This window comes from Ischnura elegans, chromosome 1, assembly GCF_921293095.1.
Source record: "Ischnura elegans chromosome 1, ioIscEleg1.1, whole genome shotgun sequence".
In the NCBI taxonomy this organism is placed as follows: domain Eukaryota; kingdom Metazoa; phylum Arthropoda; class Insecta; order Odonata; family Coenagrionidae; genus Ischnura; species Ischnura elegans.
In genome coordinates, this window is record NC_060246.1 from 92,066,751 (window position 1) to 92,079,654 (window position 12,904).

Below are 12,904 nucleotides of genomic sequence, written 5' to 3' on the forward strand. Positions count from 1 at the left end.
AAGATATTCTATGTTGTTTATGTATAAAATATTTATTTTTTCATTTGGTTCATTACTTACATAATTTCACACAACTTTTGAATGAAAAATAGGACTACTTTGTTACTTATTGCTCTGCTATGATCCATATATGCATCAAGTAGTGTGTTTTATGTTAGAATTAACGTGTGAATGGCGGCTAAAGTCTCATAAATTACCATGAGAAAAAAAATACAATTGCCATGAGAATTCAGGTACTTGGATAGCGTATTGGTCTGCACAGTGGCCCGCAAAGTGAAAGGTCCATGGTTCGATTACCGGTCGAGAAGAAATTTTTCTCGCGGCAATGTATGTGGAAATCTGTTGTGTTTAACCCGTTGATCTGATGTGGTAATTTCTACTTTTACGGAATATTACCGGCCTCGGTGCAGCGGGGTAAGGTCCCCGACTGCCGACCTTGAGGTCGCGGGTTCGAATCCCGCCTTGATGGATTTACCACCATCCAGGGCATGTATGTATGTGATTGTCAAACTAGTAAATTGTAAGAAAGAGCTATCTAGTCCCAAATTCGCCTGTAAAAAAATACGACATTATTATTATCATCAATTTTACATTGTTTATTTTTCTCTTTTCTCTAGGTTTGAAATGCTGAAGACGGCCGATGGCACGATCAGTGGCTCGCTTAAAGTGATCGAGAGTCTGAAGGGGAAGAAGGCGCTTGGGGGCGGCAAGAAGGGAGGCTCAAGCGGCAAGGAAGGCGGCAAGGACGTCGCCGACTGGACGTGGAAGGAACAGGTGAGCGCTGGGGTGGATTCAGCATCATCAAATTTGGGGGTAGGGTCATGACCTGGGTCCGGGGAGTATGGAGTAACCCCCGGGAGAGGGAAGTTCTACCGTGTAAAATTTTTGTATGGAGTGAGTCCTCTACGATAAATACAACTGTCTTCTCTCTCGTTTTGGACTTTTAGGCATGAATTTGCATATGCACTCACTTTGCTCATTTTCAAGGATACAAAAACTATTAAAAACAAACTTTTTAACTTAAAAAATAAACTAAAATTAACTTTAAAAAATTGGTAAAATTTTGGGGACTCGTGACCCCTGTCACTCCCCCTAAATCCGCCACTGGGTGCGCGCATTCATACTTCCCATGCACAGTTCATGAACCCTCAAAGAATTCTTAATCCTGGGGCCCTCCAAACTCTCGACGATAGTAATTTCCGAGACCAAGAATTGCCAACCTTAGACGATATGCTGAGAGATTAAATTAAATGGGGAGTAAACTCTTCACACGCGAGCCTATTCAACGCACAAGATGTGGTTAAAACTTGAAACTTAGGGTTTGATTCCACAGACTTTTTAGGAAAGGGATCTTGGTATCGACCCCTTAGCACTATTATCTTGTTCGAAGAAATGAAGGGTGGATGTATATGAAAAATAAGTCTGATGTTGTGTGATAAAGTTAAGAATGAAACTATGTTTTTTTCCTCGTGAATTCACCAAAGATTTTCACGTTGTAGCACCATGGTGATAGTTTCTTATTTGGAATAAAGTATATATCGATTACTTTTTATCGTTGAGACGTTGGATATTTTTAAATCATTAATTGTAATGTAATTGCCGGCAATATCCTTTTAAATTAAGATCTTTTCAGTTAATTTTTAATTATGGATTTTTGGCTGTCCTACCGTTATTCGCTCCGTTTAGTATCCTTTCAATCACTATTGATCGATTGAAGATCGAGTTTTTCGATATTAAATAAAACTAAGCCCAACTAAATCCTTTCTTTTGATCTTTTTTTTTATTTTCGGCGCAAGATGAATTAATTCCAATGACCTCAATCAACCTTGTCTGTATAAGCGATGCAGAATCGAACTTTTCGAGATATGGGTTCGAATTTGTGTCGTATCTGAAGGTTTGGCTTCACCCCGTGGCCCGGGTTCAAACCCTGACCACAGATTTTATATTGTCCATCAGAAACGTATGCCAATTGCAATTAAGTAAGAGTAGCCTGGCCACCTGGGGCAGAGATTTTTCAGTCTTCGGGATCCATACTTACATGGGAAGTCCCTCAAGTGTCACCACCAGATCTCTTTAAAAACTTTCTAGGTGATAGGAAATTGATAACCATGAGGTGTAGTTTTTTTCAGCCACCAACGATCAATACTTGACGAGATATTTGCGATGGAAAGTGTTAGAAAACGCCTAAATATATGCATCCCGCAGTGCAACAGTACAGCGTTAGTTCTCTTAATTATAGTTACGTAGTATAAAGGGCTAAGTTACTGGGCTAAAGTTTGAAAGTGACACTTGAGGACAGTTTCCTTGTTACGATGCTTTGTGGAGGGCACTTCGGGTACCTCACTCCATCCGTCAGATGTGACGTTTAGCCGTCTTTCCCTTTGAAGTCTTTCGTTTTTTTTTTCGAAAACTTTAGGAATAATTCCAATCCCCTGCCTTTAGTTCTGTTTGTGTCACAGGATTTTATATAGACTATAGAGGAGCCTACCACGTCATTGGATGAGACGTTAAATCTCTGGCCTCTACTTCGCCTCACTTTATGATGAAACTGGTTCAGACGCCGAATTTCCCATGCTTACTAATCCTTACGCTATCCGCCTACCCGCTCTTGCTTAGTGAAGATAAATGGTTCGCCCACCATTGCCCTCTTAGATATTCCATCAGAAACGTAATGCCGCTTTGCCAATTGCAATTGTGTAAGAGTAGCCAAATGTTCTCCCCACTTTGTGTTGCATGTACTCCCTTGTGAACACGTTTCAATGTTCGTTCACAGTAGGTCGGCTTTTTTCCTTTGGTCACTCAAGGTCCCTCCAAAGATCTCGACTGATTCATTCACACGTGGAAATTAAATCCTTGGGTCGTTAATTAGAATTCTGTCTCTCAGCGCCCAACCACTCGTTACGAGACGAAGGAAGGTCAAGAAAAAAGGTTCCGTCTGCTCGATGACTTTTACTCGGTCACCATATCCTCCTCTTCGAGTCATTTGTTCCGGTCCAGGGAATACGGGTCGGAGTTTCATCAGTCCCTAATTGAGATCATCGCCACGACGGAACGGGCAAAGAAGAGTGCATTAGGGACGCCCATCCATGATTCTGCGTTTATGTTATCAGCTTTTGCCCTACGGTCCTACCCACACGCTCATTTCGATTTTGATTCCCTGTCCGTCACTTTCTGCCTGCTTTGCATTCCTTCCGGCGTATGTCAGAGTGTTTGATTGCATAAAAGTAGCACCGAAATATACGGATATGAAACGAAAATCGAAGGAGAGAGTAGTCAAAAGTGACGAAAATGTATGTCTGTCCAAATGACTTGATGCATATTCGTTTGAGTATCGGTGGACTAGTTTCTGGCATCCTTTTGAATTACCATTCCCAATTTTTTGTGCATTCATCCAGTTAAAGGAAGGAGTTGATTTTGCGATGGAATACAATCCAAATCCCCTTTTGTGGCAATTGTCTTCCCTTAGATCATCATCATTAAATTTCCCTGTTGATATTAATGATTTGAATGGCAGCTCGCTGCGTGAAATGGCCCCCCTCATTCCATCCTCCGGCGCTATGAGTCCTTCAGATCTCCCGTCAATCCTGCTGCGCTTCACGTCGAGAAGGTCTCGCGATCAGCGATGCATGTCTCGCGGAGCATGTGCAGACGTACTCTTGGAGTTCGGTGCAGTGATCCCACCTCACGCCTCTCTCTCTCCCGATCCCGTTGGAATGGACGAATCCGACTGGTTGAAAAACTGAGAGATGGAGATAGAGTCCCCCTCCTCTCTGTTGGAAGGGGCACGGTTTTTTTTTCTCATTAGTGTCTTTCAGCGTCGGAGTTTTCAGCGCGAGTCAGCTGGCAGAGCTATTTCATTCTTCTTCCTCCAAACAATGGGTGTCATACATCGCCTTAAATTTTTCATTTGACCGTAAAAGGTTGAATGGATCATAATTCTAGAATAGCTATTTATAGTTAATATGATTAGTCTGTAGACAAACAAAAACATATTCGATCCAATTTTATTAGGTTCATTAAGGGCTTATGTAACCATCATCTAAAGCAGGGATGTATTAACTTTTCAACTCAAGGGCCGCATTAGAAGCGTTCAGGGGCTAAATACCCATTCGAGGTCCAAATAAATAATAAGCAAAACGGTGATCTCATATTATTTATTTATTTCTGGGTGTGTTTTTAATGAGTAATTACAATCACTTTTTATTTGATAGTGTAACTTTCGTATTTTACCGCTTCTGTATGTGAATTCCTGCCACTTAGAGAATTTTATTCAGTAAAAACGTAACGTCCAAATAGGCTGGTCTTGGGACGATACAAATAAATGCCCGTTTTAGAGAATAGAGCATTAAAAATGGCATTTTGAGGCAAGCCCTCATTAATAGCGATATTTGTACTTGAAATTTTTCAATTTATTTTCTGATAATATTTCTGAACGAAACGATGTAAAGAGAGCCGTTTAATTGGAATGTTAATTGACTTTCAACTCTAGGGAATCATGAAACAGAAAAATTTGTCGTCCCAATAAGTACCGAAAGTTATTTTACTTATTACTGGTTAAATGAAGTAATTTTTAAGAAATTAAACCCAACTTAACACCTTGAATTTAGAAATAGGTATGTAAACTTTTATTAAGTTGTTGATTTTTTTAAGATTCAAACCTTCTCAATAAATTTCAATATCTGTGCTCTTACATGACCATGACCATACCATGAACACTACTATGTTAATCATTGAAGGTCTTAAGTTTTTCGTGTGTGCCGTGTTGATATTATGCCGTGATTTTATTTTCATAGCAGAGTGAAAAGATCAAGGCCGGCCAACCTAACAATAATTACTAAGCTTATTTTAATATTTTCCGTGATATTTTGGTTTACCTTAAAATCCAATTTATTGGCATGGTAATGAAACATTTTGTTACTTCCGTAACATTTTTGGAGGTATGGTATGATGGATGCCAGGTTGAAAATAGAATTCAGTTATGTCAGTGAACTAATGTCACATTTCAGTGACTTCGTGAATGTTAGAGACCATCTAAATTAACGCTGAGTTAAGGAACCGGTTGCTCCTTTTATTCTTTTTGTTAACGATAATCCCACATAAGCTTATTTCTTTCTCGTTTAACCCAGCGTCATTTGCGAAATATTACCCTGCAGCAATAACTCTTTTATATGTTTTTGATTAAGCTTTGGATAACCTGCCTTTACAGCTCTCTCCATCATTTCGAGTCGCTTTAGCCGGTTCAATAACATTTCTTCGCCACTCAAGCACATTTTACTAAAAAAAAGTAGGCCCATTCTCCAATTCCGCCGCAGGTATGGGCGTTGCGAGATTCATATTTCATGCAGTCATTTTTTCATCATTACCTCTTTTACTGCCATAACAAAAATAGAAAGTCTTAATCTTAGCGTCGAGTCCCCAGTTTTAACAGAGAATTCCACTGACTTGAGCCGGCGTTGAAATCTCTCTTGGAGTTCTGGAACAATGCTATTTCTACTTCTAAAGATGGGATAAGCCCCCCTTTTCATAAATACCAAAGGCGTCACTGAGTAAAGATTGTCTTTGTAGAAATTTGAAGAAGTTGCGTCCCCATTTATCTCTCAGGAGGAATTTTTGTCGAAAATTGTTATTTGCTCCAAAAGCATTGCGAGAAATCGAATCCCGCCATAACTTTAATGATTCCCGCCGTTGTTTTTTGATGCTTTCTTCGTATTGACGTCACTTCTAATTCTGAACACGAGAAAACTCGCGTTCGTCCGTGTAATTCCTGTAAATCCTTCATTTTTTTATTTTCTCGTTTTGCTCGCATTATTTCATAAATTACCATCACTTTGACTCCAGAAAGTAGTTTCGTGGTAGAGTAAAAAATAGTTCCTTCGAGTTAAGCCTTAGTTATCTCCGCTGTCTTGTGCTCTCGAACATTTCCGACCTTGAGTATTCCGACTTCGCCCTCCGCTGCTCCATAAATCTAGCCGCTAAAGCCATGACATCGTAAGTAGATCAATCGTGTAACAGTCCTCCATTTATTCTTTGAGATAGTAATTCGTGGTGCGATGGAGGCGTTGAAGTCTTCCTCATGTACCTTTAGGCCTATTGTGTCAACTGCCCTCACCATGGTTTTACTGCCAGAGCTGTTGCAAAATTTATTTCTTCTTGCCTGCCTTTGGAAAATTGCGCCATTGTGAAGGAATGCAATTTGGTGGAAATTGCGATCAATATGTGAACTCGTCCTTAAGAGTGTGTTTGAATTGGTCTGCGATGTTGGTTATGCCCGGTGCTGCTACGGGGTTGTTTAGTTACGAAATTGCTTTTCAAATTTGATTTTTCCTATAACTTATTTCAGCCTATGTGGAACTTACTATTTACGTATTTAATTTTCTCCTATATGTTTCAATAGGAAAGCATTGATGATCAGGCACCACCTATACTCGTATCTCTCTCGGCTCTTTATAGTATTTTTTGCGGTCACACAACTCTTATCATTTTGATAATAACACTACTATCTCATACTGTAGTCCGCGAATAAGTTTTTTCTTAACTGTGGATTTTTTATTAAATCATTAATTACACTTCTGCCTCAGTCCTCTTATATCTTTTTTCGAAAATTTGATCATGCATTAGTCCGTTGTGGTCAAATAAAAAGTACACCATTTATCTCCTTGCCATCTTATTTTCTATTTCTTTTATTTAATGGAAGGCCTTGAGGAGAATAGCTTCAGATCACGTGGTGATTGGACGTTTCATTTCAAACGTGAGCAATTGCAGTCCTCTTATTTAATCGAGAGTGTTTTAGGGTGATGCCAAGAGAAGCTGCACCCTAATTCGCGTGATAGAGATGCACCTTCTCATTTTGTATTTTAAAACGTATCTCGATATGCGTTGTTTTATTCTCCCAATAGCAGAGTCAACGTCGCTCTTTTTAGCTCGCGGGACCAAATCGGAGCGCAATTTGCGAGTCCTTGGGGCATACCACGGGAAGTGAACCGGTTGTAAACCAACGGATTGATCACTCCGCGGATGTATCGGCAATCCCGAATAGATTATTACCGTTCTGCTTTCGCGGGAACCTCCCCGTTCGTCCGCCCTTCGTCCGAAACTGACGTAGGATCCATCCCGGAGGGGAAATGCGCGTGTGAATCGCTTTTTTCCCGCGGAGAAGAAAGTGTATCTCCGGCCCTCTTCCCCGGAGGCCGGCCTAATCCAAACTGGTGGCGAGGTGCTCATTAGAAGCGATCCGTCTTCGGAACCCGTTCGGATACTTCCTTCCGGCCGGAAGAAATAATATAAGGGACGCCCGAAAACTTTCTTTTGCGAACTTGAGGCGTTCATCCACTCTCCTTCAGTGCCGTTTTAATGCCTTGATTTTCGTGTTTCTCTCTAAAGGCTTTTACGAGTCTCTTCTCCGTCCTCCATCTCGCTTGGCAAACATGACGATAGATGTTCCCCGTCATCTGTCGTGCGTAAGAATGCCAGACAACTTTCACCTGTTTTCACTCTCTACGCTCATGTCTCGGATACGCTGGGGCTGGGTGGTTCATCGGCATTTTTTCTTACGAGGAGAAAGATCTAAGTGAGCGATGATATTTCAGTGAACTTTTTTCCCTCGAGAGTTCATGTACCTACTCTTTTTTCCAGGAGTTTTAGTTATTTTGCGTCAAATTAAGAAAAGTTTCCAATCCCCCTGTTGCTGTTAGGTATTTTTATTGACTTTTTCGTAGTTTTTTCTTAGTTTTATTTTTTTTCAAAATTAGTGCCATCTTTTACCTCATAAATTTTCCAGATCACTAGGTAGCCAATAGATTGTTTTTAATTCCAGATTGTTATCATTTCATATTTTTCACTCCACCTCTTTTACTTTTTTTACATTTTCATAATTTGACAACAATTTATCTTTTCTGGACTTATTTTATTACAAATATCCCCGAGTATGATGTTTCTTCATAATTATATATACATTTTTTTTGTGTCTCATTTGACAGATTTGCAGTCAGATTAATTTGGGGTCTATATAGGGCTCTCTTGAAGTTGGAGCCCCTCCCTCCGTTGAGATGTCCCTGATTAGGGCCTTCATCCATTCATATTCATTCCATCCCATACATAACTATCATTTACAACCTAATGGACCTACGTTATTCCTTTTACTTTAAATAAAAATGTTTCTTTGAATGCTTCTATCCAGTTAGGTAGCTATGCTAGATAGAATTTATTGGTTATTTGTATTCATTTGTGATTTTTTCTTGTATTCACAGGTGGATTTGGTGAAATTCACAGCAACTCCCATTGAAGAATCTCTTCTGCGCTTGGAATCTCCTGAACTTAGTGCTCTGGCAGTTGAATGTTTTGTTTCTGTCATGCGCTACATGGGAGACCTTCCAATGCCTACACCAGATACTACTGAAGTCAAATGTGTCTATACTATTCTAATGGTAAGTTTTAACCAAAACACTATTGATTAAGGATTTTTAAATGGGTTGCTCTGGTACAGGCGTGCCGCTAGGAATTAAGGATAGGGGGGTTTTAGGAATAACTAATACTGGGGGATGTGTTATATGGGAGGTGCAGGTGCCCTCTACCAGAAAATTTTTAAGATAAATGGTTCAAAATGGCAAGTTTTACAGCTTTCTGAGGGATTTATCATTATTAATCCTTGCACTATTTAATAAGTAACATTTATCCAATTAAGTAAAATGGATTAAATTTTTAAATTTCTCTCAGCTCTGGGGGGGTTTATCACCCAAAACTCCCCCTTGCTGTGCCACTGCTATAGAAGCTACTTACTTAAGTAAATTGACACATTCATATTGATTACATCTTCTTTAGCACTCTCTTGTTCAATTATTACATTTTTTTCTTATTCCAGCATTGCCATAAGCATGAAGCCCTTAGAGACGAAGTCTACTGTCAGCTGATGAAGCAAACTACCAACAATAAATCAAGGCAGGCTGACTCATGTCAGAGAGGTTGGAGACTCTTCAGCATTGTCGCTGCATATTTCATCTGTTCCAGTACTTTGAAACCCTATCTCTTCAAGTATCTTGAAACAGCAGCTTATGACAAGAGAAGAGCCTACCATGGTAATTATCTTTTATGATTAAAGACAAGATTATTGCAGATATTTTGTTCCTGTGAATTAAGTGGAAAGTCTTTAGTGTCATTAATTCCCTTAAATTTCTTATTCTTTGTATCCCTTTTAATGAAATGTAATTTCAATAACCTATACCTATCGTTAAACCTTTCTGAGGACGCAGTTGAATTCAAAAGGGGTGTTGAAAGTAAGGATTATTAAGACTGTCATGCCACTGAATTAGAATTAATAACATGGATTAACATTTTAACCGCACATAATTTTTTTAAGCAGAGGCTGTGCAGTTCTCCCATTGAAGTTGTTTCTCTGACATTATTTGATTAAAATTGCTTGGATCTAAGTCCAACCTTTTGATCTTTTAGCAGAAGTTTAGTTTTCACCCTTGAAATCATAGACCCTAATTGAAGCCCATAATAGGCCATACCCATTCCAGTGAATAAGCTATTGAGGAAATAATTTTCTCTCAGTTGTCTTCACTTCTAATACCCCCAAACTGATTGAAGGCAGCTTGAAGACAAATGGTCTTTCAGTTTTTCTGGTTTTAGAGTGATTTAAGGAAATTGGGTATGTGACCACCCCAATGACAACTTGTTACGTCTGGGTGATTCAATACAAAATGCAGTCTTACACTTCTCTCAGAATTCCAGTGGCTACTTGATATAAGTTATTATACAATTTCTAAATGGATTAACTAAAGAATTTTAGACTGCTCTACCATGCTTTATGACATTGGCATTGATCCTACCCATGTGAGATTTTCACTTGTGATGATATGGATTCATGTTTGCCGGGATTATCATCATTTTATATTGATTGATCATACGACAACATATTTATTTTTCTAAATTTCATTTTATCTTCTTTTTGTTCATAGGAACTGCCACTGTGTGCCTCCAGAATTTGAGGAAGACATTTAAGTATGGTGGAAGGAAGAATGTGCCAAGTGTTGAGGAAATCACTGCAATCAGTGCTGGCCGAAACTCCAAGAGACAAATATACCGCCTTCCTGGAGGAACGGAGAGAGTCATAAACACCAAGTCAACTACTGTTGTGCAGGTTGGTGAATGCTTGCATCGGCTATTATACTTTTAAAAATTGTGTTTACAAATTGTTCATGCATGTATATTGCTAAAATTTAGAGATGTAAGTGAGATTCTTCATTTCTTTTGCTCATTAATGAGACATGTATCCAATACAGTCATGCTTACCGTTGCCAATTGATCTTATGCAACAGATTTTCTTTAAATTCATTATATTTTGTTGTACATATGATTGGCATAAAGTTTATCTTAAGGGTTAAGGTTGGTTTGAATTAACTATGCTTATCTTGTAAAGCCTAATAATGTGAAAGCAACTTCTCAAAGTGTGCTGAGAAAACAAATTCAAAAACCTTGCTGAATATTCCAATGTCATTTTTCTATCATATTATTTGCCTTTGAGTTAACGTTTCGATGGCATTATGGAGAAAACTAAATTTCAAATTATAATGGTATGGTCCATTATATGACCGATTAATGGAAAACAAATTATCGAATTTGTTATTGAACAAATATTTATCAATGGAATTCTTTTCCAGGATATAATCGAGGAAATATGCTCTGTAATTAATGTCCGAGATACAAATGAGATGGAGGAATTCTCGCTGTATTGTATTGTGGAGGGCGATACCTTCACAATGCCTCTGGCAAGGGAGGAGTATGTCCTTGATGTTACGACTGAGCTGCAGAAGAACCAGCAAGTGTTTTTCCTCATCTTCTGCCGCTCTGTGTGGCACCATCCACTTCGACTTGACTCTGGCCTTTATGTCGAAGTGGTCTTCAATCAAATAGCTCCTGATTACTTGGAAGGTTTACTTCTCGTAATGCCTGGAGAACAACTTGAACAGGATGCTGTGGTAAGCCTCATTTTTATATTTCCATTCTGCTATATCATTTTGTAGCTTTCTTAACAAGCTCTGTATTCCCAGGACAAAATGTGTAACCATCCTTGATGGAATTATCAGGAATTTTTCTGCATGTTCTTTTTATTTCTTATGTTTTGTCAAATTATCTCAAGAAAATGACTTATTTTTGAGGAGCTTATGTATCATATCCATGAATTGATGGGGAGCCAATCCAATAATGCTCTGTAGTCATACCATAAATGCCACTCTCCTCTTTGCAGATCTTTTAGTCTCGTCACCTCGGTTGTTTCTCTTCTGAAGGGTTAAATGTGCTTTTGTGGGTTTAGCGTTAAATTAAATGGCCACAATTCTTTGTTAGGACTTTCATGAGTGGTCGTCATGGTGATAAAAACTTTTTGGACTGTTTAGCCTCGTAGGTGGTATTTGGAGGAGGTGGCCAACAGGTGAGGTCATTTGCGCCATGAGGAAAGGGTAGGAAAGGAAGGGTGGAGAGAAACCCGGCATGGGCATTAACCTTCTCTCAACAAAAGGTGCCAAGGGGACCACGGCTTAACGTCCCATATGACGGACAGAGTGTTGTGCTTGAAATGTCCTCCACATAATATTCAAGCCGGGATCAGTCTCAGGGATTTGAACCCGAGTCCTTAGGGTGGGAAGCCAACACTCTAGCCACCACACTAACCAGATCTCCTTCAGCCTCGTCATTGTTTGGTTGACCCCAACATTTTTTGACCAATGCTGGTTGCTTTTTCAAAGGATTGTATTCCCTTGAGAGAACGATCAACATCTATAGATTTTATAGATAGCTATTTGAAGATTTCCTTGGGACGGTGACCAGCATTGGTTGGGAAACCTCGGGGCTACCCAAACACTGACATGGCTAAATAGCCCAAAATATATTTGTAACTATATGTCCACCTTTAGGAATTTAGTTCTTAATATATGCAACATATCTAACTTACCCTTTGGAATTGTTAACGATTGTCTCTTTTAAATGCTGGTAAATGTTTTTCAATCCAGGTATTTCGCTATGTGTTCATAGTGGATTTTACATTTAGAGTGGCCATTTCCTTACCTAATGCCATTTACTATTTCACATAAGTTGATTATGGTTCTCATGATTTCCATATCCTATTAAACCAGTGTAATGATATTGATTGATGACTCCTAATTTTGTATAATTGCAGTATGACATTGCCAAGATTGCTGCTCTTCTTCATCGTGCAGCAGACATGGAGCATATGCCAACCATGAAAGAAACCAAGTTCTTGCTGCCAAAACCAGCTCTGGCTGTCAGAGATATCAAGCCACCGCAATGGGTGAACATGGTTCAAGGCAACTGGAGGGAAGTAGAGGCACTGACACCAATGCAAGCCAAGGCTCACACTTTAGGTAAAGTCGTGGCATTTTATGAGGATGAATTCAAAAACCTAACATAACTTTATTATTGAATTGAGCATATCAAATTTATGTCCTGTGGAATTATTTATCAAAACTCTATATGTTATCTTTTAAATTTTTTCAGACATACTGCAAAAGTGGCCATTGTTTGGATCCAGCTTCTTTGCCGTAAAGAGGATATCTGACCCGAAGGAACGAGCTGATCATATTTTGGCTTTGAACAGGAATGGCGTTCACTTTATTGACCTAGTTACCCATGTAAGTTTAGTTCCTCTGTACTCCTGTTAGTGTATTCGAAAATAGTGTCATAACTTTCTGTCAGCAATGCATTCTCTGTAGGATGATATGCATGATGAAACTCAATATAAATGGGAGCTCTCCAAACTGAAACATTATGTTGGATTTGATGAGCATATTGCATCAAAAGATAGCCATGTCATAACCAATTACCTATGGATGCAACTTGTGCTCCAGTTCTTTTTAAGTACCTACTGTTATTTTGGTTGAGAGGTACTAGT

At 39.0% G+C, this 12,904-nt stretch overlaps 1 protein-coding gene across 9 annotated transcripts in view; it reads left to right on the top strand.

Moving 5' to 3' along the window:
- Positions 1 to 12,904, top strand: part of LOC124165907 (unconventional myosin-XV) — a 366,313-nt gene that overhangs the window by 351,452 nt on the left and 1,957 nt on the right. For all 9 annotated transcript variants that reach the window (XM_046543447.1, XM_046543452.1, XM_046543465.1 and 6 more), the window contains 7 exons: positions 618 to 774; positions 8,247 to 8,423; positions 8,858 to 9,071; positions 9,957 to 10,138; positions 10,659 to 10,976; positions 12,173 to 12,377; positions 12,511 to 12,644. In XM_046543447.1, the coding sequence (XP_046399403.1) occupies positions 618 to 774; positions 8,247 to 8,423; positions 8,858 to 9,071; positions 9,957 to 10,138; positions 10,659 to 10,976; positions 12,173 to 12,377; positions 12,511 to 12,644 (1,387 nt within the window). The remainder of the gene's footprint in view (positions 1 to 617; positions 775 to 8,246; positions 8,424 to 8,857; positions 9,072 to 9,956; positions 10,139 to 10,658; positions 10,977 to 12,172; positions 12,378 to 12,510; positions 12,645 to 12,904) is intronic.